Here is a 13,237-nt window from a genome sequence, read left to right on the forward strand (position 1 = left end):
CCATGGAGGTCATGAAAAAGGACCAATTAGAAATTATGCATACACTGACTGAAATAAAGAATACTTTACAGAGCTCCAACAGCAGACAAGAGGATCCCAAGAATCAAGTCAAAGATTTGAAATGCAAAGAAACAAAAAATACCCAACCGAAAAAGAAAAAAGAAAAGAGATTCAAAAAATATGAAGATAGTGTAAGGAACCTCTGGGACAACTTCAAGCGTACCAACATCAGAATTATAGGGGTACCAGAAGAGAAGAGAGGGCAAGATATTGAAAACCTTTTTGAAGAAATAATGACAGAAAACTTCCCCCACCTGGTGAAAGAAATGGACTTACAAGTCCAGGAAGCGCAGAGAACCCCAAACAAAAGGAATCCAAAGAGGACCACACCAAGACACATCATAATTAAAATGCCAAGAGCAAAAGATAAAGAGAGAATCTTAAAAGCAGCAAGAGAAAGACAGTCAGTTACCTACAAGGGAGTACCCATCCGACTGTCAGCTGATTTCTCAACAGAAACCATGCAGGCCAGAAGAGAGTGGCAAGAAATATTCAAAGAGATGAATAGCAAGAACCTGCAACCAAGATTACTTTATCCAGCAAAGCTATCATTCAGAATGGAAGGTCAGATAAAGAGCTTCACGGATAAGAAAAAGCTAAAGGAGTTCATCACCACCAAACCAGCATTATATGAAATGCTGAAAGGTATTCTTTAAGAAGAGGAAGAAGAAAAAGGAACTCTTACCATTTGCCACAGCATGGATGGAACTGGAGAGCGGATAAATACCACAAGATCTCACTTATTTGTGGAATATAATGAACAACATAAACTGATGAACAAGGACTGATCCAGAGACGGAGAGGCATTGATTGGACTGTCGGGCCTTGGAGGGAAGGTAGGGGAGGGTGGGGGCAAGGGGGAAAGATCAACCAAAGGACTTATATGCAAGCATATAAGCCTAACCAATGGACACGGACAACGGGGGGGTGAGGGGGTGAGCGGGGAGAGGGGGGGTAGAGGGTACACATATGTAATATCTTAATCAATAAAAAATATTGGGAGAAAAAAAAAAGAAAAAAAAAAAAAAAAAGGAAGGTAGGATGAGTCAAGACACATGAAGGGCATTGAATATCAACCTAAAGAATTTGGATTTTATTCTGAGAGGCAAAGTAGAGCCTTTGGAGACCTGAGTAAGAAAATGACTCAAGCCCTAACCGGTTTGGCTCAGTGGATAGAGCATCGGCCTGCAGACTCAAGGGTCCCAGGTTCGATTCCGGTCAAGGGCATGCACCTTGGTTGCAGGCACATCCCCAGTAGGAAGTGTACAGGAGGCAGCTGATTGATGTTTCTCTCTCATCGATGTTTCTAACTCCCTATTTCTCTCCCTTCCTCTCTGTAAAAAAATCAATAAAATGTATTAAAAAAAAAAAAAAGAAAATGACTCAATGAAATCAATGTTTTAGAAAGACTGGGAGGGAACCAGGCTACAAATTTTAATACCAGAGGGGCTAGAAGTTTAACCTTTTTGAAGTTATGGATCTCTTTGAGAATTTAATAAAAGCTATGAGCTCTTGCGTGGCTGGTATGGCTAGGTGGTGGAGCATCAACATATGAACCAAGAGGTCAGGGTTCAATTCCTGATCAGGGCACATGCCTGGGTTGTGGGCTCGATCTGCAGTGTGGAGCATGCAGGAAGGGCAGCCAATCAATGATTCTCTCTCACCATTGATGTTTCTATCTCTCGTTCTCTCCCTTCATCTCTGAAATCAATAAAAAATATCTACACTAATAAAAGACAAAGATGCTAATTGATCACACCTTCGCTATGACCCAAGCCACACCCACCAGCCAATCAGAGCTACGATATGCAAATTAACCCAACCAAGATGGCAGCTGGAAGCCACGAAGCTGGAGCAAGCAGGAGGCTTGGTTGCCCAGGCAATGGAGGAAGCCAAGATTCCCGCCAGCCCTGAGCCAGCTGTTGCCTCCGCTAAAGGCAACAAAGTTTCAATTATAGAAGATAAACAAATCCCAGATACCTGCTTCCAGCCAAGCTCCACTGGGAGCTTGGGTGGCTAGGGGTTGTAGCCAATAGCCCCTCATCCAGGCTGGCCAGGCACCCCAGCGGGGACCTCCACCGTGAAGGGGCTGTGGCCAGCCTGCAAACAGTCATCAGCCACTCACCCAGGCTGGCCACACCCTCATGGGGTGAGGGTTCCCCACTGGGGGGCTTGGCCAGTCTGAAAACGGCCCTCAGCCACTCACCCAGACTGGCCAGGCACCCAGCAGGAACCCCCCCACCCTGAAGGGGCTGTGGCCAGCCTGCAAACAGCCATCAGCCCTCACCCAGGCTGGCCAGGCACTTGTATATAATAAAAGGGTAATATGCAAATTGACCCTAACAGCAGAACGACTGGGAATGACTGGTCACTATGACACACACTGACCACCAGGGGGAAGATGCTCAATGCAGGAGCTGCCCTCTGGTGGTCAGTGCACTCCTACAGGGGGACCTCTGCTCAGCCACAAGCCAGGCTGACGGCTGCCAGTACAGCAGTGGTGGTGGGAGCTTCTCCTGCCTCCTCAGCAGCGCTAAGGATGTCTAACTGCAGCTTAAGCCAGCAGGTGGTCATCCCCTGAGGGGTCCCAAATTGCAAGAGGGCACAGGCTGGGCTGCGAGACTCACCCCACCCCCCACCCCACCGAGTGTACAAATTTTTGTGCACCGGGCCTCTAGTGTGTATATATATATATATATATATATATATATATATATATATATACATACATACATATATATGTGTATGTATACATGTTTTAGAAAGCTATGAGCCATTTTCCTAGAACAGATAGACTCCCAGAGTTGTGCAAAGTTCACAGACCCTCCAAAACCTTTTCATAGGGTTCATGAACTCAGATTAAGAACCTTTGAATTAAACTTATTTTTTATTGTAGCAGACCAGAATTAAAGGTCTAGACTAGGATCCTAGTTAGTAAAATATGAAGAAAGCAATGCTTTGAGATATATAGTGCTCAAAATTTGATATGAAGTATGAGGTGAAAAAGTTGAAGGTGGATTGCTTGCCCCAGAATTTTACATCTGCAAGAGAGATTCCTATAACTCTCAACATCCATTTTCCCTTCTCTTTCCTGGTAATAGATAGTTGAGTATATGACCATCCAAAATAGAGATACACATTCCTAGTCTTCAATGCAGCCAGTGTGGCCATGTGACTAAGTTCTGGCCAATAAGAATTAATAGAAGTGATATATACTACTTTTGGGTCTTGCCTTGTTCTCTTCCCGTTACCCTTTCCTTCTTCCTACTGGCCAATATATGGATACAGTGGTGAGCTATCTCAGACCAGAGCTGAAAGCAATACCCACAGGATGGGGAAGGAATAATAAAGAAGGAGCTTGACCCCCTATGAAACTGCAGAGCAAAGCTGTCATACCAGCTTAGATTTTTACTTATTTCACTTGTCATTATTATCCCAGGCCTCTGGCACAGCCCCTGAAATCATCCTATCTAACACAAAACTCAGTACCCGAGGTGGTTTGCTGCCATAGTAGAAGCTAAAATGCATTACTGGCTTAGCAGCCAGGCAGTGGGTGCCAAGGACCACATAGTTCAGAATCGAAAGCTGATGAACATCGTTTTGCTATCTGACAAAACACTTGATAAAACTGTCACCTACAATACCCTGGAAGGCAGACTACATGCCCACAGATCCTGTAGCTTAGTAGTGAGTGCTCACTGTTTGTTACTTTCAGGAAAGCCCTGGGAGAAAGATGAGGTCAAGTTGGAGCTAGCTAATCAGCAACAAGAGATGGCAGGAAATTCACTCTGCAGGGAGGTACCTAGAAGGCCCTGGCAAGTTGGGAAATGAGAAGTATTTAGAAAACGTGTTTTAAAAAGGCTGGCTAATGGGAGGTAGAACAGACAAAACCCTTCTTCAAGTACATGCTAGTAAGCATTATCTGTTAGACAAGGGGAGCCAGCTGAGACCTCAAGATCTCATAAAGAGTGTTGTCTTCCCACTCAAGCCTATTATTTTGGTTGGTGTCAGGTAAGCATCATTAAATTTAGGGAGCTGAATGTGTAGAACACAGAAGCAATAAATAACAGACTGAAGTTTTATGGCTTAAATATTGGGTCTAGAGGCCCTCATCAGGTACCTCAGTTGGTTAGAGCATGGTCCCCCTACGCCAGTGATGGCGAACCTCTGACACGCGTGTCAGAGGTGACACGTGAACTCATTTTTTTGGTTGATTTTTCTTTGTTAAATGGCATTTAAATATATAAAATAAATATCAAAAATATGTCTTTATTTACTATGGTTGCAAATATCAAAAAATTTCCATATGTGACACGGCACCAGAGTTGAGTTAGGGTTTTTCAAAATGCTGACATGCTGAGCTCAAAAGGTTCGCCATCACTGCGGCCTACACCAAGGTTGCAGGTTAGATCTCTAGTCAGGCCACATATAAGAAGCAACCAATGAATGTATAAATAAATGGAACAACAAACCAGTGTTTCTCTCCACCCCCAACCCCCCCCCCTTCCCTCCTTCTCTCTCTCTAAAATCAATCACTAAATAAATATTAGGTCTAGATGAGATCTTTTTTCTTAATCCTCACCTGAGGATATGGATTTTTTTAAACTGATTTTTAGAGAGTGAAGGGAGAGAGGAAAAAAAAAACATATAGATGTGAAAGCAAAAGAGCGATCAGTTGCCTCCCATACATGCCCGGACTGGGGATTCAACCCACAACCTAAATATGTGCCCTGACCAGGAATCAAACTGCAACCTTTTTAGGTACTCTAACCAACTGAGCCACATAGCCAAGGCTAGAAGAGATCTTTAGGCAATTTTCTCATAGAATGACCAGAAGCAAAAAGACTGCAGAATTATGAATTTTATAAGAAAACTGTACTGCCTAAGAAATCCCAACTCTGGCCAGAAAAAACAAAACTTGTAACTGATGACCCCCTAAAGTAACGCTCAAGCTCCTACCTTATCAAAACAGACTGTGAGAGGGGTGCAGCCCTGAGGAGGGCATGTCCATGTCAAAGATGGCCACAGAAGATACTGGATAAAGAACCTATAAGGCGCCCTAACCGGTTTGGCTCAGAGGATAGAGCATCAGCCTGTGGACTGAAGGGTCCCAGGTTCGATTCCGGTCAAGGGCATGTACCTGGGTTGTGGGCACATCCCCAGTGGGGGGTGTGCAGGAGGCAGCTGATCGATGTTTCTCTCTCATCAATGTTTCTAACTCTCTGTCCCTCTCCCTTCCTCTCTGTAAAAAATCAATAAAATATATATTTTTTAAAAAAGAATCTATAAGGCAAATCCAAGGGAATGGCAGAGGGCAGTGTTGAAGGGCCAAATAAACTCGTGAAATTACTACATAGCTACAACAAGGAGCTTTTATCATTCCTCCCCAATAGGATTGGTAACTGATTTGAACCAGTGGCAGCTATAGATTCCTCATTCTTTCCTTCTACAGATGGAAGTTTTCTTTATATATCACTAGAGGCCCGGTGCACAAAATATGTGCACAGGGGCAGAGGGGTCCCTCAGCCCAGCCTGCACACACTCACAATCCGGGACCCCTCGGGGGATGTCTAACTGGCAGTTGGACATCCCTCTAGCAATCCGGGACCTCTGGCTCCTAACCATTCACCTGCCTGCCTGCTTGATCATCCCTAACTGCTCACCTGTGCCCCTAACTGCCCTGCTTGCCTGCCTGATCGCCCCTAACCACTCTGCCTCGGCCCCCACTGCCGCGGCTTCGTCTGGAAGGACGTCCAGAATAACGTCCAGAAGGTCATTTGGCTGTCTGGTCTAATTAGCCTATTACGTTTTTATTATTATAGATAGGTGTATATATGGGGGTGGGTGACAGTTCACATGAGGAGTCACAGCCAGACCAGATGAAGAGGACCACACATTCTCCAGAGATAATGGACTTTGAACTGGATCCAGGAATTGAATGGAAAGAGATGAACACGTTTTACATTTGGAAAGAAAAGTTTAGAATACTTGAGTGGTCAAAGGGATCAAGTTTGGTGATTACTAGTTATTTTCTGTTATCTATTTTCCTCCTTTTTCTCAAGATAATTTTTAGCTGGCACATGGCTACCCTGAATAAAGACTGTATTTTCCAATCTCCCTTGCATATATATAGACAGGTGACCAAGTTCTGGCCAATGAGATATTATTGGACGTTATATATACAACTCTCCTTCCCCCTTCTCCCACACAGCCTAGTAGGAGATAATGATCTACAAAAAGAGTTATTATAAAATAATTCGAGGAATCAAATAGAGACCAATTGCGAGGGGAAAACCTCAAATGAGATCACAATAACTGCACTGAGCACACACTAATATGATCTTATATGAAGAAGAGGCTGTCAAACCCATTTCACACATCTCTCACTGACTGTAACAATGTTTGGCCACGGATGACTGGGGTGCCTGATAAAAATACATATTCCTGAATCTCATCTCAGACCACTGAATTGCAACCCAGGGGTGGAGGGAGGAAAGGAGGCCTGGAAACTGGCACTTTAAATATCATTCAAAGTGATTTGCACACACACTTATGTTTGAGAAACGACATATAAAATTTTTGATACTCATTTTGCAAAGTGAAATAAGATACCTACAGTCTTACCCTCAGTGGGTTAACTAAGTAGTTCGCAAATGCCTTCCCTAAAGAAACTCCATTGCATTCAAGAGAGAGAAATCAGGTTTATCCCAAATGTCCCCTGAGGTCAAGAGCAAAATAGTGAGATCCCAGTGTGTGATGTAAGATTCAAAGGTCAGGTGCTTAGATGACGAAGGGGATCTTCATTGTTAATCTAACGACTGGATCAAAGATACCAAATGATTTTATTCTGATAATTGATCTGTATTCGTCTTCTACTCTGTGAGGAGGAATAAGGTTACAATAACTTTGGAGCATAATGCAAGGAGCAATAATCAAAATTAATCTCTTGCACACGAGCATGCAACAGAAGAGAGAGGTTTGTCCTCTAATCCATTAAAACTACAGTAACATGGTTCTAAATTCAGCAAAGGGTTTTAAACTCTGAAATTAAAGTTCGAGGCTAGCTAGAGGACATAAACAGGTGATAAATACCATGCTGTCGTCGTGGCCCTGAAATGTATCCTTGTGTAAACTCCAGGAGCTGGGAGAGTTTAGAACTTTCCTTTTCCCGCAGCACCGCCTCCGCAAAGAGCTCAGTTCCCACCAGTTTACCAGCAAGGAACAGAGGAGACAAGAGCGCCCAGACCCGTATGAACTCGGGAGGTGGGAAGATCAGCGCGGGACCCACGTTGAGACCCTGACCTCAAAGTTCCCCAGCTCCCGAGGCTGCACAGGGTTGACCCCACACTGACAACACCCACGCCTCCCCTCTCTGCCCCCTCTTCTCCTGGCACCTCCCCGGCCTGCGCACAGACTGCAGACCCCCGTAGCCCCCCACCCCCACAACAGCACCCCGCCGCAGGCCCGGCAAGAAGGGCCCGCCTCCCCAGCCCCCAGGCCCTTGCCAGCCCCATCGGACCTGGCGGGCGCGCCCGGGCGTCCCGGGGTTCCCGGCTCTCGGTCTTCCTCGGCCGGTAGCCGTAGACGCCCCTTTCGGTCTGGTAGCCGCGCCGGAGGAGGAGCGGAGGCGCCCGCCCGAGGCTCCGTCTTGCCGCTGCCGCAGCGACCGAGGCCATGCTCCGCCAGGTGCCCTGCCCGAGGACGAGGGCAGCAGCCACCGGAGTTGACAGGGTGGCTCAGGGGCGCCCGGAGCCCGGGATCGCTTCGCGGGGGGCGGGAAGCGGGAGCCCCGCCCGCGGACGACGCCCCCGCGCCGCAGCGCCCGATTGGCGGGCGGCCCCTCGGGGCCACGCCCCGGGCCGGCGGGACGCGCGGTCCTAGAGGCGGAGGGGCGCCAGGGGTTTGGGGGAGGCGCGGCGTGTGGCGCCCAGCGTTCCCGCGCTCCCGGTTTCTGGCACAGAACTCGAGCTTCTGTGTATCCTACAGGTCCCGCCAGGAGTGCTTACCCGCAACCCTCTGCTGGCTCCCGCAGGCACAGCCGCACAGACACGTGTACATTGTCACACACGAAGGGAAAATTAGCACCTGGGTTCATAGAAAGTGGCTTGGACTGAGACCAAGGGACGCAAGAAGGAGCCAGAAAAATCAAATAGCTCACCCTTTTTAATTAGGAAACATTGAGGGAGAGAGTACAAAACGGCGGGGAGGAGCCTGTGTGAAAGGGATAGAACACTAGTGAAAAGAAATTGCTCGTAGGAGGTTTCAGCAATGTAGAGATATTTGAGATTCTTCAGTAGTCTATCTCTGACAGTTTCCCAAACTATTATATTCTGACTCACCTTTAACTTTGCCACTATGGTGGGGGAGGGAGGGAATCTGAATCCCCACCCAGCATTCCATTCCTGTTCAGCGTACCCCCTGCTCCTGAGAACATTACGCATAAGCCCATACTTCCCTACCGCACTCACTCAACTACTATGCCCTAACCGAGAAGACAGGTGCAAAACTAGACGCAGTTACAGATTCAGTGGTGGGATTCTGAGGGCGTTTCTTCAATGTGAAATATGAGACCAGATCGTGCCCCCCCCCCTCGTCCCCCCCCCCCCCAAAGAATTACCTGAGGTGCTTGGGAGTGAGGAAGTGAGTCAGAGTAGAGAAAGGTGGAGACAGTATAAAACTGTTCTTGAGGAGAGTAGTAAAGTGTACTACTTTTGGGATTGATAAGCATGAATAGAGATACTAATTTCTGCTCTTTTGTGATTTTCTCCGTTAGTGCTCAGTTGCCTTGGTACTGAGAAAATCAGAACGACGATTGGATTCATTTGGGGCTAGAGTTTTTCCAGGCAGATGTGATAGAAAGGCCACCAGGCAAAGGCGGTTAAGATATTAGCTAGAGAACGATTGAAATACTAAAACGTGAGCCCTGGCCGATGTTGCTCAGTTCATTGGAACATCGTCTGGTCCACGAAAAGGTCTTGGGTTTGATTCTAGGTCAGGACACATACCCAGGTTTCTAGTTTCATCACTGGTCAGGTGGGGTGTATAAAGGTGCATAAGGGAGGCAACCAACCGCTGTGTCTCTCATACATCGATGTTTCTCTCTCTCTTTCCCCCTGCCCTCCCCCCCCACCCATCTCTATCTAAAATTCAAGGAAAACATGTCCTCTGGTGAGGATTACAAAAAAGAGAAAAAGGAAGAGAAGAGAAGAGAAGAGAAGAGAAGAGAAGAGAAGAGAAGAGAAGAGAAGAGAAAAGAAAAAAGGAAAGGAAAGAAGAGAAAAGAAAAGAAAAGAAAAGAAAAGAAAAGAAAGAAAAGAAAAGAAAAGAAAAGAAAAGAAACAAAAAGAAAAGAAAAGAAAAGAAAACATGGACTCTATGCTGGGGTTGGGGGAGAGGCAAGCAAATATAAGAATGAACATATCCCATCTTTGGACCCTAAACACATCCAAAATAGTTCCCAGATCCATCCACTTTCCCAAGTTAGGGCCATCAACACCTCTCCAGGAATACCACAGTAGATTCCTAAATGGTCTTTTTGCCTTGGGTTCCTTGCTTAGTCATACTTCTTTCACACTAAAGTCAGTTATTTCTTAAATTTCATATCTCATATTACTATTGCCTGAAACCTTTTCATGGTTCCCTGTTCTTCTTTGGATAAAGTCTAAATCTTTAACATAGCTTTAAAGCTCTTTAAAGATCACTCACCTTGACTCATTTCTTAAAATTCCCATCTTCCCATTTTCCAGCCAGAAACTTCAATGTTCCATGCTTTTCCAAACTTTCAAACCTTTTTCCTTCTCAATTTCACTCACACTCATGGCTTTAATGAACAATATTATAAGAATGATACCAAATATAAATCACCAGCATGGATCTCTCTTCTGAAATCAGGATCCACGTATATGGAATATGGTTTACTGACATCTTCACTTCTTAGTGTATCACTATGGACTCATGAGAAACCATGTCTGCTGTTGGATCTCTGTATATTATTCTTTATTTCAGTCAGTGTATGCTTAATTTCTAATTGGTCCTTTTTCATATCCTTGAGGGTCTCACTAAATTTCTCAGAGGTTTCTAGAAGATTCTTGAGTAACCTTATAACTGTGGTTTTGAACTCTATATCCAGTAGTTTGCTTTCCTCCATTTCTGTCATTTGTGACATGTTTCTTTGTCTCCGCATTTTGGCTGCTTCCCTGTGTTTATAGAGTGGCTTTGTGTGCTAGGTGTCCTATAGGGCCCAGTGGCTCAGCCTCCCCAATTACCTGAGGTGGACACTCTTGGTGCACCCCTTTATGGGCTGTGTGCACAGTCTTATTGTAGTTAAGCCTTGATTGTTGTTGGTATCACTGGGAGGACTTGACCTCCAGGCCAATTGGCTTTGAGGACCAGTTGTGTCTACAATGGGAGAACTGCTGTGCTGGAAACACCCTTGAGGCAGGACTTGCTTCACTGGGGCTTTGGTGCTCACTGAGTCTGGCCCCTGAGTGTGTCTCTTATGGATCTAAAGAATTGTAATCTGGTGTGGTCTCACTTTGACCACTGCGTACACTGGCTCTTGGATCTCCAAGGAGGTGCAAAGTCAGCCACTGCCCGAGGCCACCCAGCAGGAGCTACAGAGAGATCTGCAGATTCCTCCTCTTTGTGTGGGGTTTGGAGGTGCCCAGATGAGGCACAGCTGTAAAGCAATGCAGGCTGCTGATGAGCCTTAGGCCTTCTTTTGGAAGCTCTGGGATTCTTTGACCCAGCTGCAATTTGTTAGGTTAGGTTGCAAAAGGCCAGGCCATTCATATGCAAAAGCCTCTGCCCACAGCTTGGGTGGGGTTGTAAATTGGGTGAGGCGGGGTCTCAGGGAATCACAGGGTGGAGCAAACCGCAATGGCTGCCAGTCTGCTCTGCTTCAGAGCGGTCCCGGGGTCCAGTGGCCCCATGCAGGAACAATGATCACTGCAAGCACCTCTGCAAGAAAGCCGCCCTCGCATTCCGGCCCGATGCCAGACAGTCCAGTTTCTCCCCGTATGAGTCTGGGTCCCCAGAGTCTCACCTGCAAATGGAGTTCAGAGCAGTTAGGAGCTTGTATCTCCCTCCCGATTGAAAAAGACAACAGAGCATCCAGTAGTCAGCCTGTTTCCACGTGTACCTCTGTACCTCTGCATTTCCGCACCTCTGCACCTCCTACCCGCTTCAGTGCGCTTTTCTCTTTCCTTCTAGTTGTAGAATTTCCACTCAGCCAGCCTTCCCGTGGTTCTGGATGATATCTGTTGTAGGGCTAGCCTATATCTGTTGTAGAGCTTAGAGGGCACAGTCCTCTTAGCATAATTAGGCTTGACCTTATGACGCTCCCTAGATCCTTCCTAGGTAGCTAATGGGCTGTGGGAGGTGCAGCAAGTGCTGCCAAAACAAGTGAAACTCACAAGAACATTGTAACTATGGTGACCACTACCTTGTTTACCTCTGGCTATAAAATAAAGGCTCAGCTTGCCGCCTGGATTTTTCTCTGTGGCCTCAGCCAGGCACAGGAAGATCCACCTAGACCCAGTTTCTTCTCTCTGTCATTTCTTCATCCTTTCGCCGCCCTCACTCAGGCTTTCAAACCCTTGGCTGAGCTGGCTCGGCACAATTGTTTTCGTCTTTTAGTTGTATTTTTGATGTGGTTGTGTGTAGCAGCAAGTACAAGTGTGTACCTATGCCGCCATCTTGGTTCCACTCTCTGACTGTCCTCTTTAGATGGCATGTGTATGCCAGTCTTGTTTCCATCACTCTTAACTTTATGTGGTCTGCCTGCCTGAATTCTTTAGCTACTTGTGTTTGCAACCCCTAGTCTGCTGTGATTTTGCCTGCCTCTTCTTTCACCTTTATGGAATCATACTTCCTGAGGTTTCACTATGCTTCAGTGACACTGTTTTTAGTCCCTTGAACACTTTTTCCTTCCTATTTTAGGCTTTTCACACATGTCATTCCCTCTGCCAGGAAAGCTCTTCCTCCCCGTCACCCCAACCCCAACATCACAGACACCTGGATGATTTCTACCCTCCTTCTCCACCAGGCTTAGAGTTATTTCCTGAAAAAGAGTGTTCCTGATGCCCTTTGCTAGTTTAGATCTCCATACTGTACACTCTCATGGCACGCCATACATTTCCTTATTACATTATATAATTTGATAAGTGCTTCCTGAGTATCAGATATATCATAATTGCAGTTATCTAAATTCTTGGTTAGTTATAGTATTTTAATGGTCTTTTCTACTCTACCTCCCAAGCATCTACACTAATAATAGAGAAACATGGTAATTGGCATTCAACCGCTACCCTTCCCATTGGCTAATCAGGGCAATATGCAAATTAACTGTTAGCCAAGATGGCGGCCGGCAGCCAGGCAGCTTGAAACTAACATGAGGCTTGCTTGCTTCAGTGATGGAGGACTCCAACGTTCCCCGCAGGCGGCTGCAGGCCTCTGAGCCTGCAGTTTCAAACATTGTAACAAATATAGATGCTAAACAAAACCCCAGAAACCAGCTTTCAGCCGGCTGGGATCTCAGAGCTGGAGTTGATACAGAGTTTCGAGAACCGAAACAAACCAGATACCTGCTTTCAGGAGCGGAGGCCTAAGAGCTGGAGCCTCAGAGCTAAAGCTGGCCCAGAATAAAAAGAAAAAAAAAAGAAAAAAAGGAACAGTTGGGAGCTTCAGTCCCAGCCTGAAAACAGCCCTCAGCCCCTCACCCAGACTGGCCAGGCACCCCAGTGGGGACCCCCACCCTGAAGGGTGTGTGACCAGCTGCAAACAGCCATCATCCCCTCACCCAGGCTGGCCAGGCACCCCAGTGGGGACCCCCACCCTGATCCAGGACACCCTTCATGGCAAACCAGCCGGCCCTCACCCGTGTACCAGGCCTCTATTCTATATAGTAAAAGGGTAATATGCCTCCCAGCACTGGGATCAGCAGAGCTGAGAGGCCTCCCGGCACCGGGATCAGTGTGACAGGGGGCAGCGCCCAAACCCCCTGATTGCCCTGCGGCTCTGTGTGTGACAGGGGGTAGGGCCACAACCTCCCTATCGGCCCTGCTCTGTTCGTGAAAAGGTGAAGGCGCCCCAACCCCCTGATCGGCCCTGCTCTGTGGGTGATAGAGGGCGGCGCCCCAACCCCCCTCCCCTGCCCCCACGGGCCCTGCTCTGTGTG

The 13,237-nt window shown here is 46.8% G+C and overlaps 1 protein-coding gene across 1 annotated transcript in view; it reads right to left on the reverse strand.

Moving 5' to 3' along the window:
* DHTKD1 (dehydrogenase E1 and transketolase domain containing 1) overlaps window positions 1-7,736 on the reverse strand; it is a gene marked incomplete at its 5' end in the record, with an annotated part of 57,963 nt that extends 50,227 nt beyond the window's left edge. Inside the window, one exon of the mRNA XM_081087343.1 lies at window positions 7,580-7,736. Coding sequence (XP_080943469.1) covers window positions 7,580-7,736 — 157 coding nt within the window. The remainder of the gene's footprint in view (window positions 1-7,579) is intronic.
* Window positions 7,737-13,237: the final 5,501 nt, after the last annotated feature.

This window comes from Myotis nattereri (genome assembly GCF_964212035.1).
Source record: "Myotis nattereri genome assembly, chromosome: 1".
Classification (NCBI taxonomy): Eukaryota; Metazoa; Chordata; class Mammalia; order Chiroptera; family Vespertilionidae; genus Myotis; species Myotis nattereri.